This window comes from Strix uralensis, chromosome 3 (genome assembly GCF_047716275.1).
Source record: "Strix uralensis isolate ZFMK-TIS-50842 chromosome 3, bStrUra1, whole genome shotgun sequence".
In the NCBI taxonomy this organism is placed as follows: Eukaryota; Metazoa; Chordata; class Aves; order Strigiformes; family Strigidae; genus Strix; species Strix uralensis.
The window spans coordinates 123,522,569-123,537,726 of NC_133974.1; the positions used below are offsets into that span (position 1 = coordinate 123,522,569).

General features: G+C 37.8%; 1 protein-coding gene across 14 annotated transcripts in view; it reads left to right on the top strand.

Annotated features, from left to right (window-relative positions):
* Nucleotides 1–15,158, top strand: part of MAP4K3 (mitogen-activated protein kinase kinase kinase kinase 3) — an 82,162-nt gene that overhangs the window by 40,581 nt on the left and 26,423 nt on the right. For 12 of the 14 annotated variants that reach the window (XR_012628325.1, XR_012628324.1, XR_012628323.1 and 9 more), the window contains 6 exons: nucleotides 6,339–6,397; nucleotides 7,580–7,618; nucleotides 7,920–7,973; nucleotides 11,674–11,716; nucleotides 12,728–12,890; nucleotides 13,888–13,997. Coding sequence is in view for 11 of the 14 variants with exons in the window: in XM_074864200.1 (XP_074720301.1) it covers nucleotides 6,339–6,397; nucleotides 7,580–7,618; nucleotides 7,920–7,973; nucleotides 11,674–11,716; nucleotides 12,728–12,890; nucleotides 13,888–13,997 (468 nt within the window). In the remaining 3 variants the exon portion in view is untranslated. The remainder of the gene's footprint in view (nucleotides 1–6,338; nucleotides 6,398–7,579; nucleotides 7,619–7,919; nucleotides 7,974–11,673; nucleotides 11,717–12,727; nucleotides 12,891–13,887; nucleotides 13,998–15,158) is intronic. The other 2 variants (XM_074864195.1, XM_074864199.1) reach the window with 1 other exon arrangement.

Genomic DNA, 15,158 nt, shown 5'->3' on the forward strand with positions numbered 1-15,158 from the left:
ACTTAAGTTGCCCTGATGTGCAATGAAATATTGTGGCAAAAGATCTTTCTTCCCTTTCATAGTGAGCTGAAAAATAATTCCAGTTCATATATGGTACTGAGCTGCATACCTTGTTAAGTTATAAATACCATCAGAGAATCACCAGAAAAAAATGAGGTGGGAAGGGAACCCCTGGAGATCTCTAGCCTCCTCCTGCTTAAAACAGTGGCAGCTTCCAAGCTAGATCTAGAGATAACTTTGGTCTTGTCCAGTTGAAGTTTGGCTTCTAGGCCCTGTCCCAGGGCTGCACTGCTCCCATGGCGAGGAGTTGGTTTCTTATGGCTGAAGTTTGCATTGCTGGCATTTGTGTGTGTTGCCTCTTGTCCTTTCACTGTGCATCTTGAGAAGAGTCCAGCTCTGTCTTCTCTGTTATAGAGATATCTGTATATTTCTATGTATATATCCTACCCTGTGGGATAGCTGAAGACAGCAATTACTTTCTCCAGGCTACAAAAGTTCTGTTTGTGACATTTGCTTCATCACTTGAAAAATCTTTGTGGCCTTCTGCTGACTACCCTCTAATCTGTCAACCTCTTTGTCCTGGGAAGCCCAGAACTGGACATCACATGCAGATGTGGCCTTCCAGGTGCCAAATAGAGGGGGTAACCTGCCTTGGGCTTCACTGTGGTTGGCCACCTGTACCACAAGTGCATGCTGCTGATGTGTAGTCTCCTCCTTTTCTGCTGGGACCTCTAAATCTTTTTCTGCAGAGTTGCCCTTCCTGCCCCCAACCAGCTTGTCTTCAGCCTCCTCTTGTTTATGTGGCTGGTCTGTCCTAACTGCAGGACTTTTCACTTGGCTATGTTAAACCTCATGGAGTTTTGTTGCCTACTCCTCCAGCTTGTTGGGGTTCCTCTGACTAGCAGCCCACTCTTTTTTTTTTTTTGTTAGATGATAGTGGTCTCATAATGATGTTGGCCAGCTACCTCAGCACCTTGGATGCATTCCACCTGGTCCTAGTCTGCATCATACTAGCTGATCTGTAACAGTATAGCTAGTGGGTTTTTTTTTCTTTGTGTTGGGGAAAAAATTAAATGTTTCTGCATTGGACGGTATTGAATTTAGCCTGGAGTATTTAACACAGAGTGAAGTGTTGAATTCTACCCTTTTAGAAGGTGACGGAGGAGTTGAACAGAACTTTGGTATGTCAGGTTCCAACCTACATTTGTTTTCAGTTGTTACAAACTTAGCATTCATTTTAGACTTCATTAGCAAAGAATTCAGTAAGAGGTTCGCAGTTACCGTGTAGTCTGCACTGTTGTATTTGCCAGATGCATTACACATTTGGTCCTATTTAAATAATTTGGTCATGATTGCGTTTTGGTTTATAAATATATTCTGGGTTTAATAATTTGTACTAGTTTTTGGTAACAATTTTAGGAATGCAGTGTTTCAGCATAGCTGTTCTGTGTTAATTATTTGTGGCAGAAAAACTAAAATATTAGGAGAAGATTGCATTAAAAAGATTGACATAGATAACAGAAAACTTTGCCTAGAGCCTTTTTCTTTGGTTTAAGTAAATTTTCTCCACTACACATGCATACATGTGCTTTGCCTTTGTTACAACCATGAAGATTCCTATCCTACTTAGTTGCAATGTGTTTTTAGAGTTACGTTAGCTATCAACACCGAATTTTAGAGAGAGTCTTCATACCTTGTTCAGCTTTAGATAATGAAATGATGCATGGTCCTTCTGATCAGCAGAAAGTAACTGGAAATTGGGGGAAAGTGCCTAAGGGTTTGGGATGTGGTTTTTTGCTCTCTTTTTCTTCCCTGTATGTTTTGAGTATTTTCTGCCTTGGCAAACGTAATTGAAAAAATGAGATGTTCAATATTATTGCTAGGAGGCAGTTTAAAAATGCTGTGTACAATTAATTGGCTGTTGCATTGAGGCCTTACTGTAACTAGTTACGGTAGTGATGTTCTATTATATGAGTATGAAATAGTGCTGTTTGTGCCAAGTGGACATTCATAGGTGCATAGAGTGCATAGAGAACTGAAATACAAAGGAAGAGGTGAACAGTGATAGTATAGCAGTAATGCTCAGTCATTCACCAGGGAATAATTATATTTAGCATGTTTAAAAAAATACGCATATAACTTGCTATTTCTGATGTGTTAAGCTAGCCAAAGAAGTTAATGCACTTTTTAATGAAATAAAGGCATTAGCAGTATAGCATATGCATTAGGTATTATTGGGCTCTTTTAAAAATTAATATCCCCTTTTATGAAGCAATGTGATAGGAATTGCTTAAGCATTTTACTAAGACATGTGTATGTGCCCCCTTGTTTGATATATTAGTAGTCCAAAGGTGGCTTGTATTCTTTCAAATTCAGAGTTTATTCCCCATCACTTTGTGGATTTAAAGTCTTAATTTTGTCACTTCAAATGGTCTTGTTTCTCACTAGATTTCAGGAACGGCAAATGTAGGAAGTAACGGTGAACTGCTGGTTCACTGTACACATTCAGTTTTGGTTTTTGAAGGGCTGATAAAAATATATTTCCAGTACAGCTCAGCCCTGCAGAACAAATTAGGAACATAAGACTGTCAAAGTTACAATAACAATTAATTCATCGTGAAATTCTGCAGAAAATAAATAGCAGTTTTTGAAATTTAAACTGCAGAAGGTACTGTAGATTTGATCATTCCTGGGGAATTTGTTTCATAGCATAGCCTTACCACCAAATTTGTCTTTGCTTTTGAGGAAATCTTTATACTGTTTTTAGTCATTGATTACTTTGCACACGTGATTTATCTGATGGTGAGATTTGCCTTTCTATATGACTTCGTCATTTATTATTACCCAGGTTGCTGAGAAGAACTGGTAATTATTCCCTGTATTACCTCTTTTCCAAAGTGGTCATTGCTAGCAAATAACATTCTGTCTTGTACAGTTGTGTTGGTTCAGGAATGAGTAACCTGAGGCTGAATGCAGAATAATCTGGGGTTACATCTTTGATTTAATGGCAAGATTATTGACCTCTTCTCATTCCTACTGGCCTGTAGATAATCGAGATTCTCTTGGAAAATGTCTGTCTAGTCAGATTTATTCTGTGTGAATGTTCTCTGATGTAAAAAGAATTTTAATTAATCAGCATTGTATGTATGTTAAATAAAAATATTAATGTAGATTCATAAAGTTGTTGGGTTACTTTAGGGAAGTAGGAGAAGTAACAACTTTTATTAAGCTGGTTGTTGCATCATTTAGTAATTAATGCTAATCTATTCTTCCCAGGGGGAATCCATAACTGATAAGATTTCTGTTTTGTTGAAAAATACCTTTATGTTTGACTTTATCAGAACAACCAGTATAATTAGTTTTTTTTAAAGTAGAACAGCTCACTGGAGGCTTTTCAGGATACGTGCAGCATTTACTGATGTTCTTATATCAAATATGTAGCTAGAAGATTTATAAAATTATAACTTCTGGATATATTTGGAATAGAAGGTAAAGGAAAAATGTGTTACACTTCTTAAGAGCTCTCTAACTCAGTATTTATCTATCAAGAATCCAAAAGAAGGAATTTCACTAACAATAGATTGCTTCACATTTAGAGTGAAAACCAGCACTATTTAAAGGGCTTAGAAGAACACTAACAAGCCAGTTAAGGCAAAAAATATATCCAATTAGAATCCTAGTCAAAAAATGCTAATAGGCAGCACAATAGTAAATTGAATCAAAAAAAACCTTTTGTCCTTTTAAAGCATTTAAACATAAGTAATTCTGGCAGATGTCATTTTTCATAAAGAAAATTCTAGTAAGGGTTAAAAAGTCTGGTAGCAGATGGCGGCTCTTTGTTTTATGGGGATTTGCTTATTTTCTCTTATTAATTTTCCTGTCATTGCTGTACAATATATATATTGCACAGTGTGTAAATTAAAATGGATAGATGTTCTGGCTCTGCCCAGCATAAGATCTTTGTTTCCCATTTTTGATTAATGTGTTTTTGCAACATGTAGACAAAATGCTTGTCACTTCAAGGTGAAAATCTCAGATTTCATGATACTGACCTAGGGTTATTTTTTTCAACAACCTCCCAGTCTTTATTCTGTCTTCCTCTTACATAGACTTGCACAACCTGTTTAACCTCCTTGTTTGTGTGTCTGGTGACATCTTATGTTTCTGTTCTTGTTACTTTCTGCTCTAGAGCCTGAATCATCAAAATACCTATGCTTACATGTGGAAGTTTTGGAGATTGCATAGAAGTAATATAAGTACTCACAGCAAAGAAAGTTAAATCTGTTTTTCTGTGTGGTGGATTGGAGTACATCAATTGGTGTTGAGGACCAGCAGAAAGGAATTGCCTGGATAAGGAGACAGATGTTGGGAGTAATAAAGAGACTGAAATTGTGGAGGGCCTAGGATGGCCCTTCTTGAGGGAAGGAGACTTGCTGAGCTTGTTTGGAACAAGGAGCAGGAGGAGTCAAGATTGGGGCATAGGAGAAGGCTGAAACTGTGAAGAAGGAAGATAAGGCAGCAGGAGGGGTCAAAGATACCTGTGACTGAGGCCTGACTCTTTCCACCTGCTGCCTTGCAGAGCCTGGGACATGTTCCTGGAGAGGAGTGAGCCTTCCTCCCCACCAGCACAGCCACTTGTGAGCCCTTCTTTCCTGTCACCTAACTTTCTAGGTCTGCTGACAGATGTCTAGGGGCAACATTGGGTGGCCCTTGTGAGTCAGCTCCATAGAAGTGGATGTGGTTTGGTGGTTTCGGGGTTTTGTCTCATTCTGGAAAAAAGACGTGTAATAAAGTTGTTACGAAGATTGAAAAGTCAGTCTTTCCACGTTTCAGGAAATTCCAACATCAGGATTGCCTTTGCAATTTTTATTTGACCCTCTGATCTGTGCATTCTTTTACATCAAGTAATTGTCAGTTATATACTGGTTTTTCCATAATATCGCGCTTCTCTTGGAAGAATATGGAAAGTCACCGAAGCAATCAGATGCTGCTGGTAGCTGTGGTAGAAACACCCATGTGGAAACTACTACTTGGCTTTACAGAGCAGAATTGAGGGTGCAGTAAACCACCTGGACCTCCTCACTGAGCAGAAAACAATATACATAGCTTTGTATTAAAGTGATTGCCCCCTTCAGACTGGAATTGAAAGCTGCAGTGGCTTCTGCTTCATTGGCTTGGAGCACTGGCAAATCTAGTGAGACCGTTCCTCTGATTTTTAAAAATGCCATTTTGAGATCAGCCACATGACTTGTCTAATCCAAGTTTATTGCTCTCATAGCTTGGATAGCTGGGCATCTTTCTGAAGGATGGCATGCTTTTGATAGGGGTTGTAGCTGAAAGAGGCCTGTTTGACAGAAGATGTTGGGAAACCTTTAAAATGTTTCCTGGAAAGGAGCAACATAGCTCCATTTATCACTAACTTAGGTGATTGATACCTTATTTGTCCTGGCGAATACACTTGGTAATGTGGGAGCAAATTTATGCTCAGATTTTTCCTGTTGTGATTCACCTAAAATAAAAAAAATACCCTGCAATTATAGCATTATCCTCCTGGTAGATGCAGATTTGATGGTACTTCAGTATGGTCCCTGTATTCCCATTAATGCATTAAATTCATATGCCATATGGTGTCTATTGAATAATAGTGTTGGAGGCCTATTGCCAGTTTTTTTAAGTAGCCCTTGCTCCATGCTTGCTTGAGTGCTTGACTTTGCTGTTGGTACTGTATTTTTCTTTTTGATACAAAAGGTGATATTAAAATATACATGAGAACATATATAGTTATCGTTAAAATACATATTGCTATAACCAGATCTATAAAAGCACTTTCACTGTCCTCTCTGCTTATTTATTTAATGTCCCCATGTGCTAAAGGCTTTTCAGACTCTCTGCCAGAACTACTCCCCATCTGAAATGAATATTACAGTGTGCCACTGAGGAATGGCTGGTTTTTCTGCGGGGACTGGTAGATCACAAGTTGTTGTTTGGTGGAGGTTTTTTTGTTGTTTTGTGGGGGTTTTTTTTACTTAATATTTTTGTTGTTGTCTTGTTTCCTTTTCTGCAGCCAACTTTATTTGAGCAAAGGATCTGTGTGTCCAGGGAGGGGGCTATGGTCAGAGTTTTAAAAGGAATTAGAGATGCAGCAAACTGGCAGACAGGAGATTTTTGGGTGCAGTGGCCCTGAGAGTGGTGTTAGGGGCCAGGAAGGCCAGAGGAATGAGCTTGTTTGGTAGCTCAAGTGTGGCAAAAACCACTTGATAACAGCAGCATGACACAGGGCATGTGTTTGATGCTCACCTGCTAGTGTTAAAGATTGGTTCTGTTTTATCTATTTGTAGGATCTACAACTAGAATATGGTCATGGTCCTCAGTGTGGTTACTTCTTGGGTGCAAATAAGTGAGTAAGCAATAGCATTTTCTTTTAATTCATTCAAGACTGTTTTAGTATAAAAATCACAACTGTGTGTTAAACACATTAGCTGAAACAGATGTAGTAAAATGTCGAGCTTGTTTGTATCAATTACAGTTCCAAAATCACTATTTATTTCTAAAATAATAGTAATTCCAATGATATAGAATTACAGCACTTTTCAGTATTTGAGGCTGTGTTGACCATATAGTGTCTATGGGGCTGTAAGCTTCCTTTTAAGAGCAGTTATCTTGGCCTGCTTGTTAACAAAATAGTTCTGCATGATAGGTCCCATAGAGCACAATTTTACCCCATCTAGGAACTACCAGTGCTGCTCTTTGACATTGCTTTATGCCCTTCTTCATGTTGTAGGGCACTAGGAACACTCAATTATAGATGCTTTAAAAAAATAAAATTTACCTGTCTCAGCAAAGTCTTTTGACTTCATGTTCATACACTTAATAATTTTGTTGTACTAATCATATGAAAGTTTTCCATGTAATTATTCCCTTTCACCCAATTTCTTAATTACATTTATGCATGTCAGAATTAGGATGCCTAGCTTTGCTTTGCTAAATTAAATCATGTTTTAAAAATGCACAAAATCTAAGCATAGAACATGATATTTTTAGGCAATCTTTTAGTTGGAAAAAATACAAATACTGATATTCTCCAAAATCTTTTTGTCACTCATTCCTGTGTTTTGCCTGCTATTTGTCCCTGTCTGTTTTCAGACAAAGGACACAAAAATGAAGACGTTCAGAATGTTACACAAATTAACTAGGGAAGAATGAATTTATTCCAATAGTAGTTTAATCCTCTTGTCAGTCTGATTTTTTTTTTTTATGATTATGATTTTCTTGGATGGTGTGGGTTTGTCCTAAATTGAATCAGGTTAAGACAGTCCTTGTTTTACCGTACAAGGAACAAGGATTACTGCATTTAATAGCAGTACATAAATAATCGCATATGAACGTGTGTTGTGTATTAAAAAAAAAGGCAGCTATGTTCATTCGTATGTGGATGTTTGATGTATGTTCTGAAAGTCAGCTGAAATAACATGCTTTGGATTATTTACTGATCGAATCATAGGAGCATTTGCCCTGACTTTTGATAATTAAGTTTTGTGCCACAATTAAACTGTGTTCTTATTCTTATTTAATGCTGAAGGAGTCTCTTAAAATCAGTAGAAGAAGAACTGCATCAGCGGTAATTCTATTCTTTTTGTTTTTTCCCATCTTGTGTGTTTCAAAGTAATTTGTGCATTGATTTCTTATGTCTGTCACAACTAGTTCTTGTTTGTCCCTGTGCTTGCTGAGAGGATATGGGAAAGGCTTAGTTGTCTGGATTGCAGCTGTGCTTTAAAGAATAATAATAATGATGATAAAAAGCTAAGAGACAGTAAAATTCTGTAAAAGAGGTAGTAGCCCTTGAGCTCAGAATTTTTCACAGTAGCCAAGGTAATTTTAGTACAACTCACTCAGCAATAGTACCTTGTTCATTTTCTTAGGGGACATGTGGCACATTTAGAAGATGATGATGATGCAGATGATGACACTAAACAGTAAGTCCTTTCTTCTTGTAAAAATAAATCAATATATATAAAAACTGATTTTTTGAATAGGTAAAAATTTTTTTAAAAGTTTAATCATGTTCTGTCTCTAATAGCTCAGGATTCTTTTTCTTCTATAGCAATTTTAAAGATAGGCATTTAATGTTGTTCCTAGATTACATCACCAGAAGCTTTTTTATTTTGCAGATAAACCTGTGATAAATTAGGGGTAAAAAAGTCTTGTTCCTTGCTTGATACAGTGGTCCTTTTATCTTCTACTAATGAACAAAATCTTGGTGTAGTTACATTTAGCCAGTAATTCATCTGACCCTGGTCCTGGTGTCTTCTTTAGAACTGATGACTGTATATTAAAATAAATCTCATTAAAAATACATAAAATATATACTTAACTGTCTTCTCTAGATGATTGAGTTTGTTCTGTCCACATTCTCAGTTAGGAGGATGCTTGTATGGGTGTGTGATTTTGGAACAGAGCTGCATCCCTTACCACAGAGAGAGCAAGATTATGTGACTGCAAAAGCAGTATCAATAGGCATGTGTTAAACTAATTATGCTCATACTAATTTCCACTGGTATAAGTATTCTTGGGCTCTTTTTGATTGACAGGTGAGAGATGAAAAAATTTAAAATGCACAGCCAGTATGTGGAATTCTACATTCCCAAATAAATCCGATGTAAAGACCAAAAAGAAAGATGCCATTGAGACAGAATTTCTGTTGACTTTCTGTTAATGGATAATTTTGAAACCTGCTGCTTCGTACCAGAAACCTGTAAAACATCTGTTAGCTATTGTTGGCATCTATCCCTTACAGAGAACCAAATATCTCTGTTTTTTTTCTTGAGTTATCTTACTGCTGTTCTTTTATGACAAAGGCAGTGTTTTTTGTCACTGTACTGAGCATGTGGGACAGCCCTCTTCAAGAAGGGTAGAGCTACTGATAGTGTCTGATGTCAGCTGGATGACAAGTACATTAAAATTGCATTGTTTAACGATGAACGTCTCAAAACACAAATATAGTTGCTGTTCAACATGAGTGATATTTATAGAAGAAAAACTATTTTTAGTCAGTTTTCGGCAGGCTTTATTCCCTTGCTAATTCCTTAAGAAAGTCTTCATATTTCATTATTAAGTGTTTGTTTAAATGCATGATTGATTACACAGTTCATCGATAATATGATAATACGATAATATGAAGTTCCTGTGTCTTGTCTTTGAGAGGAAGAGGTTGATAATGCTATTCATTGATTTGCTCCCCTGCAAAGCTGAGAACCCACTTTGCTCATATCTGGATAGACCTTGGTAATGACTCGGGCTTCCTGCACTGCAGGACGTAATGGTCCCCTATAGCTCCATAACTGCCAGCTCCACTCTGATGGCCTTCAGCGAAGATGCTCTGAATATCTGCACTGATGCAAACCAGCTCAGCTTGGTTCCTCCATCCATACTAATCTCTGGATGTTTTTTGTGTACAGTGCTCTGTCCATTTTTGCTTAATGTTTCTTTTCCCCCCCTCCATTTCTTCCTCTGTTTGCAGCCAGTATCATCAACTTCAGTAATGTTCCAGGGCTTGGAACCTTGGATCCCTGCTGTCTTGAAGTGCTTGCGCCGATTTCTTTGTCCAGTGCTTTGAGATCCTTGTTCCTTGCACAAGCTCCATCAGAACTTTCAAACAGCACTGGCTTTAGCTGTTTTTGTCGCTGTTATGTTTCTGTGGATTTTCTTTTTCAGGTTAAACAAGAAAGACTCTGATAGCTTCTGGAGAGGTTCCAATTTGTCTGACCCTAAGGACAGTCACCAGTGCTTTTCCAAAAATGCCCTGGTGTTTTTTGCTTCTTCCTGTATTTCATCCTAGGTACTCTTGCCCTACAAAGAGGGCCTGACAATTTCCTGTAAGCACAGGGGTAAGCCTTGAATGCCTCAACCTTGGATCAGACAGATTCTGCATCTGTGCCTTTCCTCTTGGTATTTGCTTGAGCCCAAAGCTCTGATGCAATATGTTGGTTCATCAGCTCAGTCTTGGATGTCTTTCTCTGGAGCCCACTGAAGATTCAAGGCTTCTGTTTGATTTCTATTCTGTGAGATGGAGCTGCAGTTGAAGAGCACATGTGACACCAGTCACTTCTCCCTTCAGATCCAGAACAAAAACAATGAAGCAGCTGTACATCATCCAGTCCAAACTGATGCCACTGCATGACTCTGAAGCTGGGTGACTCATAACAGCAGAGAATCCACACGCTTCAGAGAACAATGTAAAATTCTCTCTCTTTGTTCAATAATTCTGATTGTTTTGATATTTCTTTTTCTCTTCTGTGCAGCACAGCTGATGATGCTTAAACTTCTTGGTTATGGAAGCTGGGAAAGCAGAAATTACCGTGGCACTGCCCTGTGCAATCAGCAGTGACAAACAGCAGTAAACCTTGCTGTTGAAACCAGGACAGACAGTCTGTCACATTTGTGTCAAGTTGTTGGCTATTTTATTTTGTTACGTTTGGTTGACCAATAACATATGTGATAGCTGCCTGAGATGCAGGGAAGAATGTGAAAGAAAATACAAATGGAGCTTGGACACACATGACTGAGGACATAAGCTTGGTCCCATGTTATGAAAAGAAGATAATTTCCAACACCATAGCCACTGAATTGCACAGCACAGAGTAACCCATTCTCAGAAGTCCCCTTCCAACTTCTCTGAAATAAAAGCAACTGATAAGATGCCAGGACAGAAACTCCTGAAAAGAATGAAGCAAAGCAGACAAGTTGTTGATCCGTAAACCAGTAAACAGATATCATACTACTTGATTTTTTTTCCCCAAACTTTGGAACATAATTTAAAAACAAGGAAGATATTGTGCACAAATGTCAAGTTTTCACAGCTGTATTCCTGATTTATTTAATGGAAACAATTTTCTGTTCAAAAATATTGGGAAACAGGACAGTGTAAGAGTTTCTAAAAACATAAATTTAGGAATTTAAAATTTTTTTTAAAAATGCAGCATATTCTTTAAAACACAGAACCATCAGAGGAAGAATGCTCCTCATGCTTCAGCTTTCCTGTTTCCTGCTGATATCTTGTACTGTTGAGCCAAGCTATTGAATTGTTCTCATGTTAAAAAGCTCTCTTTCCCAAGATTTCTGTGAAAAAAGAAACTCGTGGAAGAAAAAAAACCCAGAACAAGCCAGACAGTAGGCTAGCTGTCCATTGCAGATGGGTTTTGCTTTCAGGTGTAAGGCTGTTCTGAAGAAGTCAGTGGTAAATTTTTCAAGGAATGGTATTCATCAGTTTTCTTCTAACTCCCCTTTGCCCTGTGTACCTACAGATAGCCCTTTAGGAAAGCTCACTGATACCCTAAATCTTTCTTCTCTCAACAGAGTAAATACCAGGCCTGCTCTGCATCTCCCTACTTTTTTTCTGCACAAGTATGTGCATCTTCAGCAAATCAGTTCATGTCACTTTGTGCTCTCTGGGGAGGTTCTGTGATACTTGAGTTTTTGGATAATAGCTATGGTATGCACAGCAATAACAAAATGTTTGAAAGTATTCATGATAAAGTTACTTGGATATAATAGTGCTGTTGACAAGGTAATGGTGTTTATTCATATGGCATTTATAAAATCCTGTGTCCTCTTGAACACTGCAATAAGAGGTTCAAAGAGCTACACTGGATAACAATCTGTTTCTTTTCTTTGTAGTGCCACTATGAAACCTAAAGTGCCACCTCCTTTACCACCAAAGGTAAGTGAGGGGGATTTTGTTGCCCAGAATAAAAGGGTACTTTAAATAAATAAACAAATGCAGAAGAGTCTAAATGACTATACAGATGGTTCTCTCACTTGAGCCATGACTTGAAGACTTGAATCAAGTTTTAAGACAAGGGTATATCCAGGGGGTTGACCTAAATATACATTTGTAGCCTTTAATTGCAAATCTGCACAAACTCTTGCACTGTAGGGTATTTGTCAGTGTGAAAGTGCTGTTTCTGACTAATTGCACTTCTGATACTTCAGAAGGAATAAATTGGGTAGTTAAAAAAATTGTGCCACAAATACTTTATTTGGCAGCTCTTAATTAAAAATTATCTGCTTGCTAACTTCTGATGTCTGAATGGTGATCTTCAGAGGCCTGCCTGGATCAGATTAGGTTTTGCATGCTGCCACTTGAAGAGTAAGTGAATCGTTTCCCACTGAAGTTACCTTAATATGAGTAAAAAGAAAAAACAATTTACTTTTTTTTTTGTCTGATTGTTAGTTCCCCAGGCAAAACCTGCACGTTTCATTACTTACTCTCCTGCACAGACTATCTTTGCATAACTGAGAAAGATTTTACAAGCAGATTTAGCGCAGCCAATGTCTAAACAATGTTGCCCTTTGTGGTTGCATTCCCTATTTGGGATTCACTACACAAAGTTCTGACCCTATCATTGAATGTTCACTAGTTTCTACTTAAATGTCTTGGTTTGGTTATCTGTAGTCATAAACAGCAACATTTCCACATGCCAAATAATGGTTTTGAATTTCTCCTTTGTCAGTAACAAAGTTTTCCTTATTGATATGCATTTCCTTCTAGTTTGGTTTTTGAAATGAATTTGCATGGCAGAACATGTTTCTTTATCAATTGACTTACGAAAATTCCAAGATCCAAATATTGCATGTGCTGTTTTTTTCTTACTGAGAAGTGAGGGTACTGAGAGTGGAGGGTACTTTTAATCTTTTAAAATTATGTTTTTATTATTACTCTGTGTTTCAGCCTAAATCCATCTTTATCTCCCAAGAAACTCATTGTTCTGAAAATGATAATCAAGCAACAATCAAGAGATGCCCAACATCAGAGAGTCCAGCAAAATCTGCATCTCATGTTCCACCCAGACCACCACCTCCTCGGTTACCTCCACAGAAATCTAATGCTTTAGGTAATAAGAGTGACACCAAGAAGTATACAAATATTTCTTAAATAATCTAATGTGATTTTATTTCTACGTCCTCACCTCTGCACACATTAGAACACACTATGGTAGTTTTTCTGTGGTGGGCAAGTTACAGAAAGTGCTTGAAAGCCAAAATGCATGAAGAAAGCATGCTTAAACTCTTATGAGGGTCAAATGTACCTTCTAGAAAATGTCACTGACACAATTCCTGCTGATGCCATTGGTGACACAGTTGCTTTTCTAAACAGACTTATACTGTAGTGTATCAGGATTGTCATAGGGAATAAAAAAGTTTTCCTGTATGTAGATTTTAGATTCTGGCACTGTGTGTCAACTGCTGTTGTCATTTGACATGTCAAGAATAGAGTTTTGCTTTCAAAGTTTGCTTTTATATGTAATGACCTGGGTTGGGTAGTATAGCAGGTAATTGTGTTTATTTACTGTTTGCTCAGGCTGTTCATTTTATGCTTTTGTTAAGGTCTGATGCTTTGAGAGTTGTCCTGGACTGGCTTGTTTTAAGCAAGCTTAATGTCTGACTCTTAATTGATATCTTGCTAGCTCTTCCTTGCTACATATTTAGTACTGCAGCTGATGTGTTACAGATTTGGCTTGTAGTGCTTAAGCATCCAGTGCTAAGAAATGTCTTAAGGCTACTTATAAAGAGTTGATAATTGAAGCATTAGCTATAGCCAAGTTTTTCTTTAGATATGTTAAATACATTTTTTCCTCATAACCATGACTTCATCTCTTTATATGCCCACATTAGATTTGTTATATTAATTAGCAAAAGCCATGGACTGAGATTGAATGTGGCTCTGTAGATGGTTCTATGTGCACATGTAGAAACAAGTATGCTTTAAAATAAATTAGGGTATTGGAACGTTTTCTGACATAAGTGGAAATTTTGGCCCTTCAGAATTTTTTTTAGGCTAGACTACTGTTCAAGGGAGAAGAATACATTTTTAAATACAAATCTTTCTAGGTAATGGAGTCACTTCTGTACAATTAAATGGTGAAAGAGAGGGATCACCACATCAGCAGAACGAAGCTAGAGACACTAATTTTTCAAGGAAAGAAAAGAAGGAAATACTGGTAGGTATTTAAGCTTCTAGGTCTTATTTTAAAGTTTTCTCAACTGTTTTACATGCACAATGAAAAGGAGCGGGCACACTCTTTAGTATAGAAATTATGCTGGATGGCATCTTGTTTACTTTGAATCAAAGCATGGTTTTGCTAGTTTGTCTAACAGTCTTCAGCTGAAGTTTGAGTTGGTATTTAATTTTCATTAGAAGCTAACATAATCATGGATATACAAGATTTATTTGCTTGTATTCACATACTTGAGAGACAAGTAATGAGAGTGAGATCCTGTGAGAGAGCTGTAATGTGTTGTACTGAGCAATGACTAAGCAAATAAGGACATTAAGGAATATGCTGCCACCTGATGGCTTGCTGGAGGATTTGGCTGGCCCTGGAAAAGGAGCTGAATCAGGGCTGTTCCCAAATGAGTCCTTCTGTCCCAGATGTAGGCATACTGACTTCTTGCTGTTCAGGAGAAAAAAGATGGAAATACGGAGACTGATCATCCAGATCTGCAAGCTGTTTGCCTACTGGCCTCTGGAGCTCTGGGTTTCAGGGTTTAGCAGCTTGGTTTTACTGTCAGACTTAAGCTACACGTACTGATAGGAAGTTGCAGTCATGGAGGGAATGTTTTACACCACGTGTAATCTGATCCAGCCATGAGCTGAGGAAAGGGAATATTCCTGCATCCCTTTCTCCTCCTCCAAGTGAGTTTTTCCATCAAAGCAGCAAATGGCTTCCAGAGTGGTCACTATTACTGTGATGCAAAAGCGAAAGTGGGAATGTGAGACAGGAGAGAGTGGGACACCTGTAGTTAGATCAGATTAAATGTAACATGAAACTGCACTCTTTGGGGGCTTCTTCTAAGGATGAGGTTGTAAATGTCACTTTTTTAAGAGAAGTGAAGAGGAAATAGAGCAGATACTGTATGCGGTTTTGTTTTAAGGAATACTGGAAATACTTAGGAAAGTATGACTTCCTGAACTGCTTTGAACTTGGCATTTGAAATTGTGTGTTTGAAGTTTCCTGTGTTACCTGTTAAATACATGTCTTCAGAAGCATGTTGTTGCTAGGAGAAATTGATACTGACACAGGAAAGTGGGTCTAGTGTTGATTGATAGTTTAACGCTGCTTGTAATATTGAGCAGTTGCTGCAGCATTGCTTAAACTCTG